Raw genomic sequence first — 26,488 nt, 5'->3', positions numbered from 1 at the left:
TCTGGCCCGTCATTCTTATACGGTTGCTGGTTCTATGCTGAAGCCTATTTTTGCTTCCATTATGGCAGCCCAAGCTATTGCGGATTGGACGCAGGTGCTCAGGCGCACCCTGGTGGCTGACTCTGTTCCGCCGACAACGTCGGCTATGGTAGATCAAATTCATCAGGGTGTCATGTATTTGTGCGATGCGGACTTGGATTTAGTCCCTTTGGCTGCACGTCTCTCCGGTGTAGCGGTGTTGAACCGTCGCCTGATATGGCTGAAATGTTGACCAATCCTCTCGCAAGACTCTAGCTAATCTTCCCTACGCGGGATCTCGCCCTTTTGGCGAGTCTTTGGATACTCTGATAAAGGGAATTTCCGGGGGTAAGAGTACTCTCTTGCCCCAAACTCACAAGAATAAGTTTGTTCGCGGTAAGAAGAATACCTCGTTTACGCCCTCTCAGGGGTCCTTTCGTGCCTTTCGGTCGCAATACAAGGGCAAGCCCTTCAAGGGCCAAGGCTCCCAGAAGAAGCCGTGGGCAGGTAAGCAGAAGTCCGGCCAGTCTGGGTCCGCTGCCCATACCAATTCGGCCTGAAGAGGCGCCCTCACCCGGTTCTGGGGTGGGGGGACGTTTGCTCAGTTTGCTTCAACCCTGGCTGGCCCGCATTCGGGACAGGTGGGTTCAGGAAATCGTTCGATCTGGATACAAGATCGAGTTTCTCTCTCGGCCGGCGAGCAGATTTTTTCCCTCAAATCTTCAGCTGTCTCCGGAGCGTTGCAGGATCTGCACCTGGCGGTGAGGGACCTGCGGGCCCAGGGAGTGGTGGTTCCGGTGCCTCATCGGGACAGATTTCGGGGGTTCTACTCCAATCTGTTCACTGTGCCCAGAAAGGAGGGCAAGGTACGTCCGATTCTGGACTTGAAAGCTCTGAACCGCTTTGTGCGGGTTCGCAAGTTCCGCATGGAATCCCTACGCTCAGTGGTGGCTGCCCTGGTTCCGGGGGAACTCATGGCCTCCATCGACCTGAAGGAGATGCGTACCTTCACATCCCCATTTTCGAGGGTCACCAGAGGTACCTTTTGATTCGCTATTGCGGAGGATCATTACCAATTCGTGGCGTTACCCTTCGGTCTCGCTTCGGCTCCGCGGGTTTTCACCAAGGTGCTTACGCCGGTCCTGGCTTTGAGAGCCCAGGGCGTCTCTGTCTTGGGATATCTGGACGATATCTTGCTTCGGTCTGCGACCAGTCAGGGCCTGGTGAACGACCTGTCCACCACGATGCAGACTCTGCAGGAGTTTGGTTGGACGATAAATTTTCCAAAATCAACGTTGTGTCCGTCGGTTCGTCTTCACTACCTGGGGATGATCCTGGACTCTGCTCAAGCGAAGGTCTTCCTGCCGGAAGACAAGCTCCGGACACTTCAGGACGAGGTCAGGTCCCTCAGGGACACTCAGTGCTCTTCCCTCCGGATATGTATGAGATGTCTAGGTCTAATGGTCTCGGCTTTCGAGGCGATTCCCTTCGCCCAGTTTCACACGCGGGGTCTTCAGGCGGAGATCTTGGCCAAGTGGGACGGGCGTCCGCAATCTCTGGATCTGCGGATCTCGTTGAGCCGCCACACCCGAAGGGGTCTTTTGTGGTGGCTCCAGTCCCCGGCGGTGTCGGGGGGCAAGTCCTTCCGTCCCTTGTCATGGACGGTGCTCACCACGGATGCCAGCCTGTCGGGCTGGGGTGGTTTTCTGGGCGTTCTGTCCGCCCAGGGAACTTGGTTGGAGGAGGAGTCGTCTCTTCCGATAAACATTCTGGAATTGCGAGCGATAAAACTTTGCCTTCTGCATTGGTCGGAACGGCTTCAGGGCCGTCCGGTTCGGGTTCAGACGGACAATGCCACAGCGGTGGCCTACATCAACCATCAAGGGGGCACCAGGAGTGCCCGTGCTGCTCGGGAAGTAAACGACATTCTGTCGTGGGCCGAGACGCATGTCCCAGCGATAACGGCTGTGCACATTCCGGGGTTGGAGAACTGGCAGGCGGACTATTTGAGTCGCCAGACCCTGGACCAGGGAGAATGGTCCCTTCACCCGGATGTCTTCCAGATGTTGTGCGCGAAGTGGGGTCTTCCGGATGTGGACCTGTTCGCGTCTCGTCTGAACAACAAGGTGGAAAGGTTCGTGGCAAGGACGCGCGATCCTCGGGCAGACGCCTCAGACGCGTTAGTGGCGCCCTGGCATCAGTATCGTCTGTATGCCTTTCCACCGATTCAGCTGCCGTCCAGGCTGCTTCGCAGGTTGGCCTCGGAACCGCACGCAGTGATTCTGGTGGCACCGGACTGGCCTCGCCGGTCTTGGTACGCAGACCTCGTAAATCTGGCAGTCGACGTTCCGTGGCGCCTGCCGCTTCGGGAAGACCTTCTGTCTCAAGGGCCGATATTCCATCCTGCTTTACAGTCGCTGGCTTTAACGGCCTGGCTGTTGAAAGCCAGGTCCTGAAGGATAGGGGTCTCTCCCCTGAGGTCATTCCCACTTTGATCTAGGCTAGAAAAGCCTCTTCGGGAAAAATTTACTACCGCACTTGGAAAGCGTACTTTGCCTGGTGTGAGTCCAGGGGGTATTCCCCTCGCTCATACTCTGTCGAGAGTGTTGGCTTTCCTCCAAACTGGAGTGGACCAGCGTTTGGCGCTGGCCACAATTAAGGGTCAGATTTCTGCGCTGGCCGTTCTTTTTCAACGCCCTGTGGCGTCTAATTCATTGGTTAGCACCTTTGTTCAGGGGGTGCGACATTTGGCCCCTCCTAGGAGGGAACCTTTGCCTCCATGGGACTTGAACTTGGTTCTGTCCGTGTTACAACAGGCTCCCTTTGAAAAGATCAGGGAGATCTCGTTGTCTCTGTTGTCCAAGAAGGTTGCCTTTTTGGTGGCGATCACTTCGGCTCCCAGGGTGTCGGAGCTGGCCGCTTTGTCCTGCAGCTCTCCCTACTTGGTGATTCACTTGGATAAGGTGGTCTTGCGACCTAACCCTTCCTTTCTTCCGAAGAGGATCTCGGAATTTCACCTGAATGAGGACATTGTCTTGCCTTCGCTTTGCGCGAAGCCTAAGCATCCGAAGGAGGTGGCTTTGCATGCCTTGGATGTTGATCGGGCGATCAGGGTTTACCTGTCATCGACTAAGTCCTTTCGCAAGTCGGATTCCCTATTCATCCTTCCCGAGGGACCTTGAAAGGGCATGGCGGCGTCGGCTGCTACCATCGCCAAATGGATTAGACAGACGATTGTGCAAGCCTATGCTTTGAGGGGGAAGGTTCCTCCTTTCCCTGTGAAGGCGCACTCTACCAGATCTCTGAGTACGTCTTGGGCCTGTCGTCATCAGGCTTCTGTGGCCCAGGTGTGTAAGGCGGCGACTTGGTCGTCCGTTCACACCTTCTCAAAATTTTACAAAATGGATGTTCAGGCATCTGCAGATGCTTCCTTTGGCCGTAAAGTTCTTAGTGCGGCAGTGCCTTAGGGTCCCTTGTTTGGGCCCTTGGCTGTTGGGGTGTTTTTACCCCTTGGTTACTTGTTCTTCCTGGGTTGTTGCTCCTGTTGAGCACTTTTTCCTGTTGCCAGGTTGGTTCTCTTACTTTGGTAAGGTTCCTTTCTCTGATGTGGGTACTGCGTTGCTTTGGGCGCGGCTGCGTTTCTTTCCCACCCCTCATGTCTACACTGCTCTGGGACGTCCCCATTAGTGAAGACTATGAAGTGGCGGCGACTGTTGGAGGACGTAAGAGAAAACGGAATTTTTGTAAAATCTTACCGTAAAATTCCTTTCTCTGAGTCCTCCGACAGTCGCCGCCCCCTCCTCTCTTTTGGGGTTTGTTTATGTACTCTACTGCTATGCTACTGAAACTGAGTTGAGAATGCTGGAAGCAGGGAGGTATTGACTGAGGGGACCACCCCCTAGGGGTGTGATATGCTAAAAGGTTTGATATTAACAAATCTTGTTGCCTAGCTACTCCTGCGAAGCAAAGGTCAATTACCCCATTAGTGACGATTATGAAGTGGCGGCGACTGTCGGAGGACTCAGAGAAAGGAATTTTACGGTAAGATTTTACAAAAATTCCGTTATTTGCTTGCGTTGGCAACCAGCTAAACTTAGGTCAGTAGATTTATATTCAAACGTTATGGTCCTTGGGTTGAATGTGTTTTCTGTCACTTGTATTTGGCTTGGTAGAGTTAATTTTACAAGGACTATTTAAAGTGGTTCTAAACACAAAAGGCTTTATTTACCTTAAAGTGATATTAAAGGTACAAATATTAAGAAAATCAAACAAACATGTTTTACATGGTTTTGCACAGAGCAGTCCCGATCCTCCTCTTCTTGGGTCCCCGGTCAATGCTCCTGGCTCCTTCTCTTCTCCGAGTGTCCCAATACAAAGCTGGTTGCTATAGGCGCACTTGTGCATGCTTGCTCCCTATCCCTGCTCTGTGTGTCCATATGAAACCCAGAACGTGGCTCGGCCCTTCCCCCCCACTTCTTCCTCTCTGGCTGTGATTGCCAGCAGCGGTAGCCAATGAGGAGGCAGAGACCTGAGAGAGCAGCTGGTCTCTTGCACATCGCTGGATTGCGATAGGGCTCGGGTAAGTATTAAGGAGGCTGTGGGGGAAGCTGCATGCTTAAAGTGGAGTTCCACCCATTTTCGGAACTTTAGATCTATGTAATCCCCTTTAAAATGGCTTTTACCAATGGAAACTTTTTTTTTTTTTTTTTTTTTTTTGCTAGTAAATACCTTAATTTCGGCTTTATTCCTCCTCTCCTCACTTCCTGGTCCGATCGGCGATGACGTCATTCGGCGATCCGCAGTGTCTGCTGGGATGTATTCTATTCCAGAAATCTCGCAGTAGCTGTATCTGTACTGAGCCGTGCCTGCCCCGCCTCCGCCCCGCCTCCTCTAATTGTTTCATTGTATGAATGTATTAAGGCTGTTCTCTGCCCCGCCTCCGCCCCGCCTCCTCTCATTGAATTGCATTGTATGAATGTATTAAGGCTGTTCTCTGCCCCGCCTCTGCCCCGCCTCCTCTCATTGATTTGTAAGAGGAGGCGGGGCGGAGGCAGGGCAGAGAACGGCCTTAATACATTCATACAATGCAACTCAATGAGAGGAGGCGGGGCGGAGGCGGGGCGGAGGCGGGGCGGAGGCGGGGAAGGCACGGCTTAGTACAGATACAGCTACTCCGAGATTTCTGGAATTGAATACATCCCAGCAGACACTGCGGATCGCCGAATGACGTCATCGCCGATCGGACCAGGAAGTGAGGAGAGGAGCAATAATGCCGAAATTAAGGTACTTACTAGCAAAAAAAAAAAAAAAAAGTTTCCATTGGTAAAAGCCATTTTAAAGGGGATTACATACAGCTATGTATTCCAACCTATTAAAAATGGGTGGAACTCCGCTTTAAGGTTTTTTTACCTTCATGCATAGAATGCATGAAGGTAAAAAACCTTTAGCCTTTACAACCACTTTATTGCATTCTTTGCGTTAAAGCGGAGTTCCACCCATTTTTAATACGTTGGATTACATAGATGTATGTAATCCCCTTCAAAACGACTTTTACCAATGGAAACTTTTTTTTTTTTTTTTGCTAGTAAATACCTTATTTTCTTGTTTATTCCTCCTCTCCTCACTTCCGGGTCCGATCGGCGATGACGTCATTCGGCGAATCGCAGTGTGTGCTGGGATGTATTCCATGCCAGAAATCTCGCAGTATTACCCAGGAGCTGAGCTGTACTGTGTGTATTCAGGCCGTGACCGGCCATGACCTGCCCCACCTCCTCTCAGTGAGTTGTACTGTATGCATTGTATTCAGGCCGTTCTCTGCCCCGCCTCCTCTCAGTGAGCGAGGACTGAAAGCATTATATCCTCACTGAGCTCACTGAGAGGGGACGGAGGCGGGGCAGAGCACATCCTGAATACAATGCATACAGTACAACTCACTGAGAGGAGGCGGGGCAGGTCACGGCCTGAATACACACAGTACAGCTCAGCTCCTGGGTAATACTGCAAGATTTCTGGCATGGAATACATCCCAGCACACACTGCGAATCGCCGAATGACGTCATCGCCGATCGGACCCGGAAGTGAGGAGAGGAGGAATAAACAAGAAAATAAGGTATTTACTAGCAAAAAAAAAGTTTCCATTGGTAAAAGTCGTTTTAAAGGGGATTACATACATCTAAAGTTACGAAAATGGGTGGAACTCCACTTTAAGGCAAAAAACTCCCTACTATTTGTTCCACCCACCCCACCCTTACCTGACTCCTGTCACTGTTCCAATGCTGTCTCGGCTACAGCATGACTCCCTTCAGTTCCTGCTTTCACAGGAGACATGACAGCAGCAGGTGCCATTATTTTCAATGCACATAGCCCTGTCAATCAGTGATGTGGCCAGGTGGGAGCGGAGCTCTGCATGACCATATTTTTTAAATAATTGTGACCGCTAGCGAGGAGGGAGATGCGGGGGCTGGTCCCTAAATGTGGGTGTAACCTGTTACGAAACGTGAACTTATCCTTTAACTGGTAGAACACTGTAGGACTTGTTTACCAGTGTGTGCATAGGTCAGTGATGGTGAACCTTGGCACCCCAGATGTTTTGGAACTACATTTCCCATGACGCTCAACTACAATGCAGAGTGCATAAGCATCATGGGAAATATAGTTCCAGAACACCTGGGGTACCAAGGTTCGCCATCACTGGCATAGGTTGTGGATGGATTTTGACATCATTCTTTCATGTATCTTTTGTCATTTTTGGAAAATTAAACCAAGAATCTGGTTGCTATGGCCAACACAACAACTCGTTGAACGCTTTTATTTATTTAATATTTAAATCTGTTTTATAATAAGTCCCTGTCACCAACTTAAGCAATGCAAGAAAAAGCAAGCAATTTAAATGCTCAGTGTGTTTGTTTTCTTTCGATAAACTTGCTAGAAAATGAACACAACAGAAGGTGCCAATTCCTTAGCATAGCTCCTCCCTCTGTAATTACTGTCCATGCTGGCCCAGCATCTCCAACTTCACTCTCTACATAACCTTTTAATGTAGCACCTGGGGTTGGAGCAAAGGGGAACACCGTAGACTCTATGGCATATTGTCACTTGAGTGCAGCTTTAAGTCTGCAGGGCCTGCTGACATCATATCCAAGATGGCGACACGCTTCAGTCTCAGGGCTTTTAGATGTCTACACAAGGAATTGTTTTGCTGGTAAACACCATGCCTCAAATGTGTTATGTACATATATACTCTTATGGGAAGATTGTTTTTGAAATGAATGGTCTGGTAGTAACTAGGGATGCACCGATCCGGTATTCGCATCGGATATCAGCGCCGATATGGCCATTTTAGCTGGATCGGGGGATCGGTAACATTGACCGATCCACTGGCTGATCCGGTTTTTGCTTGGTAACGGCTCAGCCATCCCTTACTAGGTGCAGTAGTAGTATGGGAGGGGAGCCGCAACTCCCTGTATAGGTCCGGCTCACAGGCAGAGTGATATCAGATGCACTCCGCCTGTGAATGGAGGAGCCGTACACATGAACCAGCGGCTTTGCTCTATATTGCAGCCGCTTGCTTTGTGTGTAGCTCCTGATCGGTTCCGGTATCAGTGATTTCACGAACGATATCGGTATCGGGTCCAAAAAAGTCGGATCGGTGCATCCCTAGTGGTAACTTCTTCCACAAAGGCATAAATGCATGAAGTTAGAGGCATCTTCATTGTCCGCTATGACTGAAATACCAAACTGTATCCGGTTTTAAATTAGTAAAAGCTAATTTAGTAATTAGTAAAAGTCCTAATTTTTTTTATGTCTCAAAGACTGTTTATACTTCCAGAAACGCCGTTCCACTTTACCTTGCCAAAAGAAGGGGACCTTATTCAGCCGGTAAGCACTGTTACCCCGCCCATGATTGGTCAGTTGAAACGGGGACCAAGAAGGCATAGTACCCCAATCGGTGAGTTTACGTTGTAGGTCTACAATTTATTACAATACTATACTAGAATACTTTTTGGTCTTTTAAGTTGCTGTGAGGCACACAAAATACAGGTTTTCTTTAAATCCACCACATAAACCTATTTTATTGGTGTAATCAAGGACTGAAGGTTTCGATTCTCCAGTGTGAGTCTCTCCTTTATAGCTAATACATGAAATAAAGATGGTTTCTTTACAGCATACTTAAAATCATAAATCAGGAGGACAGTCACAGGAAAATGTTCTTTATCTCTAAAGGAAAGCATACTTACAGGAATATGTTTAATGTTCAGGGTCTGGTTTTTATTCAAGCAGATTAGTTGGTCTTTTTCTAGCGCAGTGGTGGCGATTCGGTCCTAGGTTTGTTTTTGAGATCTTCTGTTTCTTAAGCTGGCCATACAGTGACCGATATTCGGTCGGTTCAGCAGGGATCAGCCGAATTTTGGTCAGTGTGTAGCAGTTTCTGCTCAACAGAATTCAAACGTTTAATCAACTTCTGTAAAATGGACATGTTGGAAAAATGTAAATCACTACAGCCACTAATCAGTGTATTCTAATAGCAGTGGGGGGGTCGTTGTCAGAATGCAATGTCCCAGAGGGGATTCCTCCATTCTATCCAGGGATACTCCATTGTTTGGATGGAGGGATCAGTTTCTTCAAAGGAACAGTGTATGATTAGCTTAACTTGTTACATTTTTGATTGTGGGTGAATAAAAAATTTGGACAGACTAGCAAAATAAAAGTGCTTTATTATCTTTCATGAATATGTTGATGGTAGAATAAATGCACCATAACCTAACTCAAAGCACCCCCCTCCCTCCCATTAAGCCTCCCTCTTCCTTTCCCCCTGAGTATTCCTCAGTATTTATTAATTTTTTTTTTTTTTTGTCTTTTGGCTAGACATATTACATGTTTGGTCCTCTCTCTTTGAATCTTTCCTGGCGGCGGGCAGTCCTGGATGATGCAAAGAGCAGTGCTGCACACATGATATCAATGCCACTTTACATCAATACACAGAGTACAGGGCGTTGTAGTGATGCTTCATTATGGTGGGGGGGGGGGGGGTGCCATTGTACCCTGCACTTTTTTACACACATTTCTTTTGGAAAAAAAAAAAAACTTATGAATTAAACAAAACCCTAAAGTTAGCCCGATTTTATTTATTTTGTATAATGTGAAAGGTGATGTTACGCAGAGTTGATAGATACCGAACATGTCACGCTTTAAAATTGCGCACACTTGTGTGAAATGACGCCAAACTTCGGTACTTAAAAATCTCTATAGGCAACGCTTTTAACATTTTAACAGGTTTCCAGTTTAGAGTTAGAGGAGGTCTTAGGCTAGAATTGTTGCTCTTGCTCGAACATTCGCGGCAATACCTCACATGTATGGATTAAACGCCATTTACATATGTGGTTGCGATTGTATGCATGCATTCGCTTCTGCGGGGGCACTTTAAATTTTGTTTTTTTTTTTTTTATTTTATTTTTTACACTTCCCTTTTTATCTCTTATTTTTTTATCTTTTATTCCTATTACAAGGAATGTAAACATTCCTTGTAATAGAAATAGTGCATGACAGGTCCTCTTTATGGAGAGATCTGGGGTCAAAGACCTCAGATCTCTTATAAAGGCTGGAAAGCCTGAAATAAAAAAAATAAAAAAAATATCGGCTATCCAGCCGAGATCACGGCCGTATTCACAACTGCCAGGCCGGGCGTGACGTCATCACATTGTGCCCGGGCATGATGTCATCACGCCGCACCCAGGACTCCGAGAGTCAGAGACTGCCGGGGACCATCTGGTCCTTGGCAGTGTCTATAGTGTACTTCCGCCGGTGGCAGATTTCCTCTCTGGCTCGCCGATCGCCTGGGCGAGCCGGTAGAAGCACAGGAGGGTGGGGGGGGGGGGGTGATGTCTCCTCCTGCCGCCTGTAAGAACAATCAAGCGGCGGAAGAGCCGCTATAATTGTTCTTATGGTGAAGTTAATTTCTGGCTAAAAAAAAAAATATCTGAATGATGCCTGCAGCTGCACCCATCATTCAGATATTGCCACTTAAAGCCCAGGACGTCATATGACATCCAACGGTAAGGAAGCGGTTAAAGGATAAGTTCACTTTTGGAACATGTTGCGCATGTTCTACCCGTTTTTAGGCTGCCTGTGACAGTGGGCCGGAAATGCTCTCCCTGCACCCTCTATCACTATTTGAAAACGGCTTGGCATTGTGGGACTCCGCCCACACAACCACATCATTTATTCAGTTTCCTGTGAATAAATACCTAATGCTAATGTTGCGAGGGCACTGATGAGTGTCTTTGTAGTCCATTATTCTTCCTGCTTTCAGGCAGCTGTCTGCCCATACGAGGTACGGACAGATAGCAATGCTAAAAGTCTGCAGGAACTGGACTTTGCACCCGCGATCTGATACTAATACTCTGCAGCCTCCTTGGAAAGCACTTTTTTAGCAGGTACAATTTTTATTATATATATATATATATATATATATATATATATATATATATATATATATATATATATATATAGCACCTGTTATTTTTGTTGTATTTCATATCTTTTGGTCATTTATTCACTTTTTCTTCCTCTGTTAAGTTGCATTCATTTTAGGATTATACTCCTAAATGAAAATAAGATTTGGGGTTTAAAAAAAAAAAAAAAAAAGTTTTTTTTGTTGAAAATGTTGAATTTCTGCTGTTTCAGAGGTTGGAGGCTGTCCAGACAGCACCCTGGCAACCAGTGATGTTACAGCTGAGAGCACGGTGGCAAGCAACAATGTCACAGTAGAGAGTGCCATGGTGACCACAGATGTGTCTGAGGAAAGCGAAAAGGGAAGTTCTGGATCTGCCTCTGATGGTGATGGAAAGCTGTGTCTGAGAATGAAACTGATCACACCCGTTAATGAGGAGAGCGATGGGGCTCCACAGTTTAACTTGGAAAGTAAGAAGCTAAAAAAAAAATGAAATCCACTTCTCAGGACAGCCTGAGGGTCTGATTCATGAAAACTGGAAATTATGAAAAAGATCTGTTACTTGAAGCAATCCGGTTCTATTTTAGGATATAGACTAAAGAAAGGTACAACTATTGCCTATAGCAAACAAAAATGAAACCCGTAATCTGGCTGCTATGGACAACGGCTCTGTTTACTCCAGTTTTCATAGAATAGCCCTTTTGTGTAACTATCTGTAGAATTTTTCATATTTGCTAGCTCTCATGCTAAAGTTATTTTGTGCTGTTTGTACATGACGAATCAGTACACAGTAGTAAGATTAAATTTATTCTCTGTATTTGGGGGATATATTGGACATGACTAGCTGTTGCAAAGTAGAAAATTAGCTGCATGCAGTACTACCAGTTAGGTGTATAGAATGCAAGTCCAAAATTGATCCAATATGTCTGAAATTGGCCACTTGCTGCCAGCTATAAAATTAGCATGGGTACTCCGGTTACTCTTCTTTTGGCATATGATTTTAAAAAAAGTCATAAGGAGAGGTTACCATTAGTGAAAACCATAAATCAAAATGATCAATAGATTTGGAGATCTATGCATGCTTGCCCTGCTGCACCACCTCCCCGAGCATCATGTTTGATTTTTTAATATGATCAGTGTGTTGGAACCATCCAGCACCCAGCTTGGGTGCTTCCATCAGTATACAGCTTCCTCCAGTCTGGAACCAGGTATTATAGCTAAGCACCCAAGATCTAGACAACACTAGCTTGGGTGCAAACTGGAACTTTTTATTGTAAATTCGCACAATACCATGCAAGATCAGGTAAGAATTTGATCACATTATCCTAACCAATGCAAACTGTATGCAGCACATCTAAGGAACAACCAACATAAACAGTATGCTAATCCACATCTAGCAAATAATTATAACTAGTCACTTAAACCTGGGTGCCCAGACTGTTAGGCACCCAGCCCACGACCCTGGATACACAAAGTACATTGCACATTATCATAAGCTAAAACGCATATCACACAATGGTTCGTTAAGGTAAAGTGGTCACAATATTCATCACCTCTCCAAGAGATGAGCAGACAGAGAAAACAATAGGTGACTCAATTAACAAGGGGAATGCACACCTAGGAGGCACGCAATGGGTTTGCACCCTTTTTTTTGGGGGTGGAGTGTGTACCTGGTTTTGACAGGAACCGCTCAAAATCCTGGGTAAGATCACTGCACCTTCTCCTCCCACCCCCCGCTGCCTTCTGGGACACACATAGGTCCCAGAAGACGGCGGGACCATTCAGAAAGCACAGCTTGACTCGCACATGCACAGTTGGAAAACAGCTGTGGATGCTTAAAGGCTTCACTGCCAGTTTTACTTACAATGCCGACGCCTGCACCCAAAGCAAATTTACAAACCTGTTCGGGGTACCAACAGCACGGGATTCCTTGACAGGTAAGTATCTTTGTAATAAAAGTCAGCAGCTACAGTATGTGTAGCTGCTGACTTTTATTTTCTTGACTAGAGCTCCCCTTTATTAAACAGATGATAGCAGGAGACTCCAGTATTAGGTTGGTTTGAGCTGATTATAATGACATCTGCTGTGAGTCTGTCTATAAAGCAGTAATTGCTGGTTTGGGCATAGGGGCCCCTAATATGTATCTGGGTACTCCAGTTCTCAGTCTGTTTTGGGCAGACATGGACCTGAATCTTAAACAAGACCACTCCAAGGGTTCTTCAGGCACACACCTCTTAAGGATAGAGCCCCCTCAAAAGCTGGGGCCCATAGTCAGGCAAGAAGCAACCTGCAGTCCACTCCAAAAGCCCCGTGTGCTGGTTGGGTCTGTCACAATCAGTGTATATTAGTGACCAATACATACACTTGGGAGGTTGGAAGGGCTAGATCAAACTGAATGTAGAGGGAAATGGATATCTGCATGTAGCTTAAAGTAAATCGGACGCTAGACTCAAAAGACTTTGCAAAGGAAGTGGTGTATCCAGGTGTATCGGATGCTTTGCCCCCCCCCCCCCACCCCCCGAATTGCTAGGATTATACACTGTGTTTATGAAGCTGCCAGCGGGTAGATGCCACTTTACACAGCAAGTTCTTGGATTCCAGAGACTGTCTGTTCAAAACTGAATTCAAGATAAGGGGTTTTTGCATAGTTACTTTGGTCCAGTTTGGATAAATGTAAATATGCAATTTCCATACCTGGCCTAATTCTGTGAAATCCAAGAATCCCTGTAGTAGCAGCCAGTACTGTGTGATCAATAGTACAATAGTGTGTGATCAATAGTACAATAGTGTGTGATCAATAGTACAATAGTGTGTGATCAATAGTACAATAGTGATCCTCCCTGTATTTCGGGTCCTGTGCCGAGTGGCTGTTCTGCTGCATAGTGAATGCAAGAGATCGCTTGGCACAGGTACCATTCAAAGAATGCTTTGCATTTCTCCCAATGAATGCGAAGCTTTCTCTGATTGGATGAAGTAAGGAGGCAGGGTGCCGACCTACTGTGGTTACTATGCGGCAGGGTAACTACTCGGCATGGGACCTGGAAAATGGCGAGCCTCACTGTAGTAGCGGTGGCTACTACAGTGATTCTTCACTTTCACATGGATCAGCCAGCTATAGGATATGATGTATACTTTGGTCCGAGCTGGACCAATGTAACTATGTTTAAAAAAACAAAAAACACCTAAAGTTTAAGTGCCGGGTCACACTAATACGACTTGTCAGGAGACTTGGTCGCGGTCCTTGGATAGTACAGGAACGGTTCTAATAGGAGCGACACAAGTCGCTCCGACTTAGAAAAAGGGTCCTATACTAATTCGGGGCGACCTGGTGCGACTTGCATAGACATTCATTTTATGAAGTCCCTGCAAGTCGCGCCGAAGTCGCGACGTAGTGTGAACCAAGACTAAACCTTAATTCCCTGGTTCAAGGGACTAGTTTGTTTAAAAGTGTAGCTTTGATTTTGTTAATAGAAAAAAAAGCCGTCCCCTCTGGTTGATATCTGTGTACATTGCAAGAATTTTAACAAACCTACTTTCAAAATTTTTCTGTTCTGAAGTAAAAAAGCTGTATATGTTCCTGAATAGGTAGGAACATTATAACCACGTGGTTATTTGAACACTTTCAGTGTTCTAATGAGGAAAATTGCGCTGTCTGCATTCCTTTAGAAGTGAATAAAGTGTAATGCTTTAAGGTTTTTTTTCTCAATAAAATAAACATGTCATACTTAGCTGCTCTGTGGAAGTTTTGCAGAGCAAAACAACCCCCCCCCCACCCCCCCGATCGTTTTTTTTTTCTGGTGCCCCCATAGAAAGCCACTTCCTATGGGAAGACACCGCTCTGCTCGGGAAGCTACGATTAAAAGGTAACCTGCATTGACTACTTCAACACCGGGCACTTTAACCCCCTTCCTGCCCAGGCCAATTTTCAGCTTTCAGTGCTGTCACACTTTGAATTACAATTGCGCGGATTACATTTTTATCTTTTTTTTTTACACAAATAGAGCTTTCTTTTGGTGGTATTTAATCACCGCTGGGTTTTTTATTTCTTACAAAAAAAAAAATTTGAAAAAAAAATGTTTTTTTTCTTACTTTCTGTGAGTAAATTTTGAAAAAAATAATTTTTCTCCTTCACTGATGTGCACTGATGAGGTGGCGCTGATGAGGAGGTACTAATATGCCATACTGATGGGCACTGAGAGGCAGCACTGACAGGCGGCACTGATGGGCAGCACCATCAGTGCCAACAATCCTTGCCCATAGTGCTGCCAGTCAGTGCCTAGATGAGCAGGCACTGATTGTGGGCACTGATTGGCACTGTTATTCACTTTTTTGTAATCAGGGCACTGATTATCAGTGCCCTGATTACCTGTCCTGGTCTCCCTGTGAGGAGGAGCCGCTGATCGGTTTTCCTTGCCTCACACTCTGACAGTGTGAGGCGAGGAGAGACGATAAACGGCACTTATTTACATGTGACCGCTGTAATTGGACACAGCCGATCACATGGTTAAAGAGCCATGTCTACCAAGATCAGGTTCATGACGTGTCCTAGAAACACGGCGTGGCCACGATCGGCGTGCGAGTGAAGCTGTTCTGGTGTCCCAGAACAATAGCTGCACCACTTCGCCGTCATTTGACGGTGGGCGGGTGGCAAGTGGTTAAGGTAGAAAAACTTTTACCTTTTTATTACCACTTTAACCCTTAGGAAGTATCGCAAATAAAATGAAGCTCCTATTGCAGATTATGCCTAAAATTTTACTTCAATCTTCGTTCAGAATTCAAGAAAATCAATGAGCCAATCACACAAGCAGGAAATGACACTTCCAGGGTGAGATCCGTATAGTAGCTGTGTACAGAATGCATCCAGCTTGCATATTGCATTTCATTTTTTTTACAATTTTGGAAATTACAGCGGACTCAAATTAAATTAGAAAGGTAATTTTAAAAAAAACTATAAATTACATAATAGCTTGTGTGGCAATTTTATAGGCTATATCATTTTTTTTCCTAATGAAAGTGAAATGCCCCCATTAAGCTGCCTATATCTGGATCTACTGATCTTTTGATCATGCAGTGTTCACTAAAAGTATCCTCTGATTATGCATAGGTAGATGAGACCTCAGATAATGATTTTTCTGTAATGCTGACATGAATTTTTGCAGTAAAAAGTTATTAGTTATTTCTTTAGTTTGTCCTGCAACACATGATTGCACTTTACATGTGACGGTCACTTTTTGAAGTGTATTTTATAAGAAAATGTGGGTGTTAAGTTAATAATAACATTGAATTTCATATTAACTTGTTTTATGTGCCTCCTTATGTTTGCATGTTCAGAACCTGCTGCTGCTGCTACTGAGAGGACAAATGGAACAGCTGCTGTTGCTGGAGATGTTGCCAGGTAATGCATCATTGTTGCTATGTAAAGCAGTTAGACTAAAAGCCCTTTAAAACAAAAATCCATGTATAAATTAATACATTAGACATATAGAAAAAGCAAAAATGTGTTCTCCTTTATTTGCATTCTTGTAATTTAAATTGCGTTCTTGAGATGAGAGGGGAGACTAAATGCATGACATGGTTTAACCACTTAAGCCCCGGAAGATTTTACCCCCATTCCGACCAGGGGGTATTTTGCGATTCGGCACTGCGTGACTTTAACGGACAATTGCGCGGTCGTGCGACGCTGTACCTAAACGAATTTGGCGTCCTTTTTTTCCCACAAACAGAGCTTTCTTTTGGTGGTATTTGATCACCTGTGCGATTTTTTGATCACGCGCTATAAACAAAAAAAGAGCGTCAATTTTGCAAAAATAGCAATATTTTTCACATTTTTTTATATGAAATTCCCCAAAAAAAAAATTTAAAAATCAAAATTTTTTTACTTTTTCGGCCAATTTGTTTTATGCTACCTATGTTTGGTAAAAAAATCGCAAAAAGCGTATCTTGATTGGTTTGCGCAAAAGTTATCGCGTTTACTAACAAAGGGAAAGATTTCTGTCATTTTTGTTGTTTTTTTTTTTAACGCGTAATGGCGGCGATCTGCGATTTTTTTTTTTTGCCGTACTGCGACATTGGTGCGGACAGATCGGACCCTTGACTGACATTTTTGACACTTTTGGGGTTACCAGTGACATTTCTACAGTAATCAGTGCTATATATATGCACTGTTACTGTAAAAATACACTGGTAGTGAAGGGGTTAACTTTATTTGGGAGGGAGGGGCTGTGTGTATCCCTAGGGGCGTGCTTTCTACTGTGATTGGCTGGGGCTTGAGCTGTATGGACACTGATCAACGGATCTACATACTAGATCCGAGTGATCAGTATCCTAACAGCAAGGAGAATGACAGGCAGCTTGTTTACACAGGCTGCCTGACATTCTCCCTCTCCCCCGCCGATCGCCGAGTGACCGGCGGACATCGGGTCCGCCGGTCACACGCGCGGGGGGGTCCGTGACCACGCGGGAGCGGGAGCGCGCCTCCGGGGGCGCGCGCTCGCTCCCTAGACCCTCACAAGCTAGTGACGTAGCCCTACGTCACTTTGCCTGTGAGGGGCTGACTGCCGACGTAGATCGGCGTTAGGCAGTCGGCAAGTGGTTAATGCCACAGGTTGGGGTTTTTCAATAAAAAAAAAAAAAAAAAAAAAAAAACCTCTTAATTTCTAAGATGGAAATGCTTTTTGCTTCCTAATAGAACCACTCAGTACATCAACCAGTATGCTTTTGCCTTCCCTAAAAATACACGGCTAGAACAAAAATGCATAAAAGTAATTATGCATAAAATCAAAATCTCATAACGGTTACTAAAGTTAAAGGATAAGTCCAGGCAAAACCTAACCAAGACAAAACCTGCTCTGTGCCACATTCTAAACCTAATCTATCTAACCCTGTAAAGCAAAAATCATTGTACTTGCCTATTCTACAGCCGATCCAGTCCCATGCTGAGCTGTCAGCTGCGGTTTCTGCGTGGAGGCGAGTTCAGGAGAGCCACTTGACAACAGAAGCCCCATAGTAAGTCTATGGGTGACGTAATTTCCCATTCATTTCACAGCCTTGTCAGTCCTCTCCTGCACCCAGCTTCCACCGCTGAAGAACGGACCTGATCAGGTGCAGAAAAGGCAAGTACAGCAATTTTTGCTTTACAGGGTTAGTTGGATTAGGTTTAGAATGTGGCACAGAGTAGGTTTAGCGTTAGGTGTTGCCTGGACTTGTTCTTTAAAGAGGAAGTAAACCCTCCTCTGCAAGTTGTACCTATAGGTAAGTCTATGATAAGGCTTACCTATAGGTACTGTAAATATCTCCTAAACATGTACCGTTTTTAGGAGATATTTACCTTATATGCAGCCAGTGACGTCACTGGCGCATGCGCTCTGAAGGAACGGCCGCTGGTGTCTGAGCTCATCGTTAATGCATGGAGGCTTTGTGGCCGACATTCTCCCTTCACTCTGCCACCCAGCCACAGCCAAGTCCTTCCTGTGTTAGCGCCTGCATGCTGCAACCCCAAGGAGCCGTCAACAATACTTCACTCCAGGTCAGGAACTGCAGAAATCCCAGCTGTACCCATCTCTGGCTCTCGCCTTCCAGTCAGTGCTTTTCAGAGGGTATTTGACGGTGAGGAGGTGTTATATTACTTCCTACTGGTTTGACCCTATAATGCTGCAATCATGGTACCGCTTATTAAACTCTGTATGTGGTCTTAAAAATGCCACGGCCGCAAAGCACCACAGCTGTGGCATGTGAACAGATACATCCAGCTGTTTTACAGTTCGGGTGGGCAGCCGGGGGGCTCAGCCACTTTCTTTATGTTGCCTCAACTGTCCAGACAGCAAAGCCCTTTGGGTAGATCGTGAACCCTGAGAAGTTGTTGCTGGAACCGACTGCCAGAGTGAAACTTCAAAGGATCAAGTCCAGGAGTTGTCCAACTCTCCACACTTACATAAGACTATGGGGTCTAATGGTAGCCTCTTTTGAATGCAATTCCATTTGCCAAATTTCACTCCAGACCTCTACAACAAATCAGCCCAGTCCTTCCACAGACAATTTAATTTGGCACAGAAGACCAGGTTGTCCCTGGGTTAGTGGTTTGGGAATCGGGCTCTGTAATCTTGGATATCTAATCACTCAGACCAGTCCGTCTAGTGCCGTCTAGTGCCAACAAGCAAGCCATGTTCAAAGTCACTTAAATCCCCTTTCTTCCCCATCCTGATGCTTGGTTTGAACGTCAGCAAATCGTCTTCACCACGTCTAGATGCCTAAATGCATTTAGTTGCTGCCATGTGATTAGCTGATTAGCAATTTGTGTTACCAAGCTATTGAGCAGGTGTAACTAATAAAGTGTCCGGGGAATGTTTGTGTGTGTGTGTGTGTATATAATATATATATATATATATATATACACAGTGCATCCGTAAAGTATTCACAGCGCTTCACTTTTTCAACATTTTGTTATGTTACAGCCTTATTCCAAAATTGAATAAATTCATAAAATTTTACAAAAAATACCCTATAACAACGAAGTGAAAGAAGCTTGTTTGAAATCTTTGCAAATTTATAAAAAAAAAAAAAAAAATCACGTACATAAGTATTCACAGCCTTTACCATGACACTAAAATTTGAGCTTAGGTGCATCCTGTTTTCACGGATCATCCTTGAGATGCTTCTACAACTTGATTGAAGTCCACTTCTGGTAAATTCAGTTGATTTGGACAGGCACACACCTACCTATATAAGGGGTTGCAATTCTTTTGTACATCCACTAGATGTCGCCCCGAAGTATACGACCTGTACTTGAGGAAGAATGGTCGATTGCTTCCAGGGTCCTCCAGTGAGCCGGACTTGGCTTTTAGTACCTCAAATTGTAAGAGAAAGGCCCCATGATGCAGTGTATATTTGTAGCGTGGAAAAGAGAGCAGAAAACTCACGTGAGTTTTCTGCTCTCTTTTCCACGCTACAAATATACACTGCATCATGGGGCCTTTCTCTTCCAATTTGAGGTACTAAAAGCCAAGTCCGGCTCACTGGAGGACCCCGGAAGCAATCGACTATTCTTCCTCAAGTACAGGTCATATACTTAGGGGCGACATCTAGTGGATGTACAAAAGAATTGCAACCCCATTCTTTTCATTTATTTCTTTCTTTCATATAACTTGTTACTTTTCACATAAGTGGCAATAAAAACGCCGCGCACAGCACGGATATAATTTTATGTTCACTGTTTTTTATGCATTTAATACATAATCACTGGTTTATTTATGTATTTTAATATGATTTGCTGAAGTTATTAACGGCTATCACGAAATAAACGCACCTTGGGAACTCATTGTTTCATACTCATTGAGTATATGCAGCACAGCACTTGCACTTTATAAAGTCGCACCTTATGGGCCCAGGTTAATAATCAGCTAACTGTGTCACACCACAAGCCACTAGTGCACTTTATTTCAAACCAACGATTTTTATGACACAATTTTACTTTATTGGCACTTTCTTTTAAGTTGGCACTTATTAAAGCACTTACTCACTTTAAGGTAGTGCCGTTACAACCTCCTTTTATTTATTTCACACTTTAACCCCTTGTGGGTTCTGTTGTTGGCAGCTTACACCTTCACTATTGTCTAAGGTCTTTACTCCATAGCGCTGGTCACCCCTACTTTTCTACCTATATAAGGTCCCACTGTTAACCGTGCATGTCAGAGCACAAAAAAAAGCCATGAAATCCAAGGAATTGTCTTGTAGACCTCAGAGACAGGATTGTATCGAGGCACAGCTCTAGGGAAGGGTACATAAAAGTTTCTACAGCATTGAAGCTCCCAATGAGCACAGTTGCCTCCATCATCTGTAAATAGACGTTTGGAACCACCAGGACACTTCCTAGAGCGGGCTGCCCGGCCAAACTGAGTGATCAGGGGAGAAGGGCCTTAGTCAGGGAGGTGACCAAGAACCCAATGGTCACTCTGACAGAACTCCAGTGCTTCTCTGTGGAGAGGAGAACCTTTCTGAAGAACAACCATCTCTGCAGCACTCCACCAATCAGGCCTGTATGGTGGAGTGGCCAAACGGAAGCCACTCCTCAGTAAAAAGCACATGACAGCCTCCCTGAAGGACTCTCAGATCATGACTAAAAAAATTCTCTGGTCTGGTGAAACAAAGATTGAACTCTTTCGCCTAAATGGCAAGCGTCATGTCTGGAGGAAACCAGGAACCGCTCATCACCTGGCCGATACCATCCCTACAGTGAAGCATGGTAGTGGTGGTGGCAGCATCATGCTGTGAAGATGTTTTTTAGCGGTAGGAACTGGGAGACTAGTCAGGATCGAAGAAAAGATGAAGCAATGTATAGAGACATTCTTGATAAAAATCTGCTCCGGAGTGCTCTGGACCTCCGACTGGGGCGAAGGTTCAACTTCCAACAGGACAATGACCCTAAGCACAGCTGAGATAACAAAGGAGTGGCTACGAGACAACTCTGTGAAAGTCCTTGTGGCGCAGCGAGACCCCAGACTTGAACCCCACTGAATCTCTGGAGAGATCTGAAAATGGCTGTGCACTGGCGCTCCCCATCCAACCTGATGGAGCTTGAGAGGCTACATACATAGTTACATAGTTACAGGTTGAAAAAAGACACAAGTCCATCTGGCTCAACCAAAGCATGATCCAATTTGCTACAGCAGGGGAAAAAAAAAATCCTTCCTGATCCCCCGAGGGGCAATCCGATATATTCCCTGGATCAACTTTACCTATAAATTTTAGTACCCACTTATATTAAGTCCACCTAGGAAAGAATCCAGGCCTTTTTTAAAGCAATCTAGTGAGCTAGCCAGAACCACCTCTGGAGGGATTCTTTTCCACATTTTCACAGCTCTTACGGTGAAGAAACCTTTCTGTATTTCGAGATGAAATCTGTTTTCCTCTAGACATAAAGAGTGCCCCCTTGTCCTCGGTGTCGACCTTAAAGTGAACAACTCGACACCAAGTTCACTATATGGACCCCTTATGTATTTATACATGTTGGATCATATCCCCCCTTAATCTCCTCTTCTCAAGAGAGAATAGAATAAAATCAGTTCCTCTAATCTTTTCTCATAGCTGAGCTCCTCCATACCTCTTATCAGTTTGGTTGCCCTTCTCTGCACTTTCTCCAGTTCCCCGATATCTTTTTTTAAAAAACTATTGCCCAAAACTGAACTGCATATTTCAGATGAGGTCTTACTAATGATTTGTACAGGGGCAAATGATATGAAAAAGTGTGGGGTGCGCTAAACAACAATAAGATCCAAACAGTTGGAATAATTAAAAATTATAAACGAGTAGGATGAATAAACATATATAAATTATGGTGACACAATGATAATCCGTGAATATCAACTGGTGCATAAACATAAAAGTTCATAAGTGTCCATGAATAGGGTGATGATATTGCATAGAAAATGAAAAAAGATGAACTTGATTCCACATCCAAAATAAATCCACCACCAAGTGAAATTTCTCCTTACCGAACGGAAAAAGGTAAGGTGCCACTAATGAACAAATGTGCTGAACAAAAAACCAATCCCCGTAGTGATCCAGCAACCACCTCGTGAAAAACACCTGGGTTAGCCTCTTACCAGATGGCAATCAATACATGCTTGAAACTAAAGGAACACTATCTTCCCCTTCTCCTAGGATCCACTTGAGTCTTTCACAAAAGCCATGCTGACGATCCAGCTCCACCATATGACAAAGGAACAGAAGCAGACATGTGGGTGGAGGGGAAGACTCCCAGGGTCACCATGTATGCTCTTCCTCCTCCCTGAACTGCATATTTCAGATGAGGTCTTACTAATGATTTGTACAGGGGCAAATTGTGTATCTCTCTGGAGTCCATGCCTCTGTTAATACAAAAAATGACTTTGCTTGCTTTGGAAACCACAGCTTGGCATAACATGCTATTAATAAGCTTATGATCTACCAGAACACCCAGATCCCTCTCCGCTATGGATTCCCCCAGTTCTACTCCACCTAGTATGTATGCTGCATGCATATTCCTAGCCCCCAAGTGCATAACTTTACATTTATAAACATTAAACCTTATTTGCCACATAGTTGCCCAATGAAACAGTGCATTGAGGTCGGCTTGTACATTGGAGACATCCTGTAAAGAAGTTATTCCACTGCAAAGCTTGGAGTCATCTGCAAAGACTGAACTGGTACTTTTAATCCCAGACCCTATATCATTTATAAAGATATTCAAAAGTAAGGGTCCCAACACTGAACCTTGGGGTACACCACTGATAACCTTAGACCATTCAGAGTAAGAATCATTAACCACTACTCTCTGAATTCTATTTTTAGCCAATTTTCTATCCATTTGCAAACTGATCTTTCCAAGCCTGTAGACTTTATCTTACACGTTAGCTGTGTGTGGGGAATTGTGTCAAATGCTTTTGCAAAATCCCAAAATACTACGTCCACAGCCACCCCTCTGTCCAAGGTTTTACTTGCGTCTTCATAAAAAGAAATCAGGTTTGTTTGACAACTTCTGTCTTTCATGAATCCATGCTGTCTGTTACTTAAAATATTTTTTTTCCTGCAAAAAAGAATGGGAGAAACTGCTCAAAAATGGGTGTGCCAAGCTTGTAGCATCATACTCAAAAATACTCGAGGCTTTAATTGGTGGCAAAGGTGCTTCAACAAAGTATTGAGTAAAGGCTGTGAATACTTATGTACATGGGATTTTTCTCGTTTATTTTTAATAAATTTGCAAAGATTTCAAACTACTTTCACAGTGTCATTATGGGGTATTGTTTGTAGAACTTTGAAGAAAATAATGAATTTAATCTATTTTGGAATAGGGCTGTAACATAATAAAATGTGGAAAAAGTGAAGCACTGTGAATACTTTCCGGATGCACTGTGTGTGTGTGTGTGTGTATATATATGTATGTATATGGGTACCTTCAGCTTAGAACATGTTAATTCTTATGATGAAAACCCAGCAAAACAAGCCAGGCAAATATCAAGCCCCAAAGAGGAGAGGAGATCTGCTATTTTCACTATGGGAGCAGTAGCCAGTGACCTTGGAGGATCTTTGCTACGTGCAACTTGATACTAATCATGCCATTGACATAGAGTATTTCTACTTTTTTTTTTTTTTTTTACCTTTAGCACCGAGAATTCCCCTTCTGTGTTTGTACGTGTGTGTGAAGTCCATCGAGAAGAGGAGAGCAGAGGTCACAATGTGCCTACAACTCCTGTTAGGTAAGGGTTGGTACCTTTTTTTTTTTTTTTTTTTTGTTTCACAAAAATATTTTTTCAGCTATTCTAAATGGTCATTTAGGGATATTTGTAATAGAAGTTGGCTTTAAAACGGCCTTTAGCCTGTTCTTGCATTAAACAATTATTTGCCTGAAATTGTGTTGCAGCCCTGATAACGGCTTTCCTTTTTATTATTAATTTTGTTGTAGTTTCTCCTCTTACTAATACTTCAATTGTCTTGCTGTTATTATTTATGTGTACAGTAGATTCCTAATTATAGGCCCTGCTTATAACTAGTCTGTGCACTTGAAAGTTATCTCCCCTAATGGAATCTGACCTTCTGATAGACACAAAGCAAGCCGATTTAAGCTTGATTTTTCCTTGGAGGTGTTGCTGCTATTTTAGCACTTAATTTCCATGGTGTGAAAAAGCACTGTATAATCAAAGGAACCAAATTGTATTTCATTGTAATAAGACATTGTAAAATGGATTCCTGCTTGATTTTGCACTGCTTCGTATAGATGTAAATTAATATAGTATATATTGTTCATTGTATTACAGAGTAGAGAGTAGGTTTGTTGGAGGCTTTTCAAGCTTATGCTGGAAGGTTGGGGACATTATATTCAGCTCTTAGTGAAACAAAGTGCAAATACTGTATGCATTGCTTGTATATACTGCACTTCTTCAGGCTATATTTGTACAGTGAGTTAAGTGCTGTTTTGTGGTCATTGCAGAGGAAGTCCCTTCCACTTCTCCAGCAAAGAGAAAGATGGAGGATCAATGGCTTTGCAACATATGCAAGAAATGCGTGAGCAAGATGGGGATCATCAGACTACCTCGGGGTATTCTATCCAGGACTTATCATGTGATCAGGAGGAGGAAGCCATGGAAACTGAGCAGAGTTTGGATGAAGGTGAACAACATGTCCAGAAAGAAGTTCAAAGGAACAGTCAAAATATAGCTAATGCTTCGCAGGAGTTGAATGTAGAAGAACCTTCTTTGGGACAGACAAACAAGGAAGTCCAAACGGTCAGCACAGTAGATCCTAAAGCATTTGCAGTGTCATCCTTCACCCAGACCGACAATGTGTCTAGTCCTCCAATGACGACCACTGCTGGTATGACGCTAGGAAAACATGTCAAACAGGCTGAGCAGGATGCTGGAAAACCTGAAAATACAAAACAGGGGCCTGGAGATGACACTGAATCTGTTCACAGCCAGGTGGGTTAATGAATGTAAATTTGTATATTGTACTGTACAGTATAATAGTAGCCAAGATGGTGGCTATGCTTTCAGCCTAACGTTTGTATGTGCATGCACATTGTGACAAACGGCCCAATACTTGGGTCAGGAGTTAAAGCTAGTGAGTGTTTCTTTTGCATTTGGTAGCCCCTGTCCCTTAATGCAAGCATGCCCACCGGTACTTAGTTGCCCCCAGGTCTTGGAACACAATGCTATATTTCTTGGCCAGAGGGCATCTAGACTGAACTAATGGGACAAGGAAAGGGTCCCTGTAGTGTCAAGACTGGCCAGGCAGAAGACCGTACCTGAAAGCATAATTTTGGGACAGTCCAAGGTCAGTAATGGCAGCTGACGAGCTTAATTCAGTAGACTGTTCTGAAGCCAGGGCAGGGAGTAGGCAAGCGTAATCCAGTATATGGTTTTGAGCAGAGAGCAGGTAGTGGACAAGCGTAATCCAGTAGACTATTCCAAGGAGCTCCGGGCAGGTAGTGGGCAAGCGTAATCCTGTAAACAATCTGAGGTCAAGTCGGGAGTTACCCCGAAAATAATCTGAGTACAAGGCAGGGGTCCGCAACGAGAAATGCAAATGATGGGTAACACAGCAAGTGGGGCATGACAAGAAGGGAGCTAGGCAACAGGCGCCATCATAAGCCGAAGCCCTCTGCTTGTGAGGTATAAATACAGCTCCAGAGCTGTGCAGCCAAACCAGGACAGAGCAGCGAGAAGGAAAGCTGTGAGGCCTTTGGCAAATTAATAGAAAGGGGAGGATAGGCCGACAGTGACCAGCTGCCTAGTAACGAGGACATCGTGTGTGAGCCTGCCACTGCCAAATCGGCAGTTACATGCTACATTGCTGTCTATTTGTAAGTTCTTTAGAGGGTTGAGTATTTCCCTTGCTTGCATGATCTGCTGTTTACCCCTCTGTGAGTGCTGCTGTTTCCTGCTTTTTTTCTGAATGTGTTCCTGCCCAGCGTCTTTAGCCCATTCCTTACTGCCTGCTGTTTTTTTTTTTTTTTTTTTTTTTTTAAGTAGAACTATAGGCAAAACTTTCATTTTGCATAGCGTAAGAGAAAGGTACAACCCCTATCGGGTTTTTTGGTTTTTGCCATCTGTGTCCCATTGTGGAGATTTACCTTCACTTCCTGTCCCATAGCCAAAACAGGAAGTGAGAGAAATCCTTGCAAATTAAGGAAGTCCCTTGGGGACCAGCTGGTCACTAGAACTAGATTTCTCCTCTATTTCTTTTCTGGGAACAACCGAAAGTTTAGGATTTTCTTTTTTGCTTTCATGTTTAATGATAATGGTTAAAGGCACAAACCGAGAGGGTGAATCTCCCGAACAGGGGTGCAGACAGCAATATAAACTGGCAGGGGATCTAATCCCTCTCCACTCCATCCCTAACTAAAAAATAAATAAATAAATAAATAAAAATAAAAAAATATGCCTTTTTAGTTGTACTTTAATGTTTTTCATGCATTCCTGATCAATGTTGCTGCTTTTTCCAAGTGACTGATTTAGATAATGGCAAACATACCATGAACTTAGACTATAT

General features: G+C 44.3%; 1 protein-coding gene across 4 annotated transcripts in view; it reads left to right on the top strand.

Moving 5' to 3' along the window:
* Window positions 1-26,488, top strand: part of TP53BP1 (tumor protein p53 binding protein 1) — a 197,087-nt gene that overhangs the window by 107,914 nt on the left and 62,685 nt on the right. For all 4 annotated transcript variants that reach the window (XM_082256056.1, XM_082256055.1, XM_082256053.1 and 1 more), the window contains exons 13-17: window positions 7,847-7,966; window positions 10,702-10,938; window positions 15,800-15,863; window positions 23,605-23,697; window positions 24,429-24,915. In XM_082256056.1, the coding sequence (XP_082112182.1) occupies window positions 7,847-7,966; window positions 10,702-10,938; window positions 15,800-15,863; window positions 23,605-23,697; window positions 24,429-24,915 (1,001 nt within the window). The remainder of the gene's footprint in view (window positions 1-7,846; window positions 7,967-10,701; window positions 10,939-15,799; window positions 15,864-23,604; window positions 23,698-24,428; window positions 24,916-26,488) is intronic.

The sequence above is a fragment of the Pelophylax lessonae genome (assembly GCF_965119305.1).
Source record: "Pelophylax lessonae genome assembly, chromosome: 4".
In the NCBI taxonomy this organism is placed as follows: Eukaryota; Metazoa; Chordata; class Amphibia; order Anura; family Ranidae; genus Pelophylax; species Pelophylax lessonae.
This window is presented reverse-complemented; position numbering and strand designations above follow the sequence as displayed.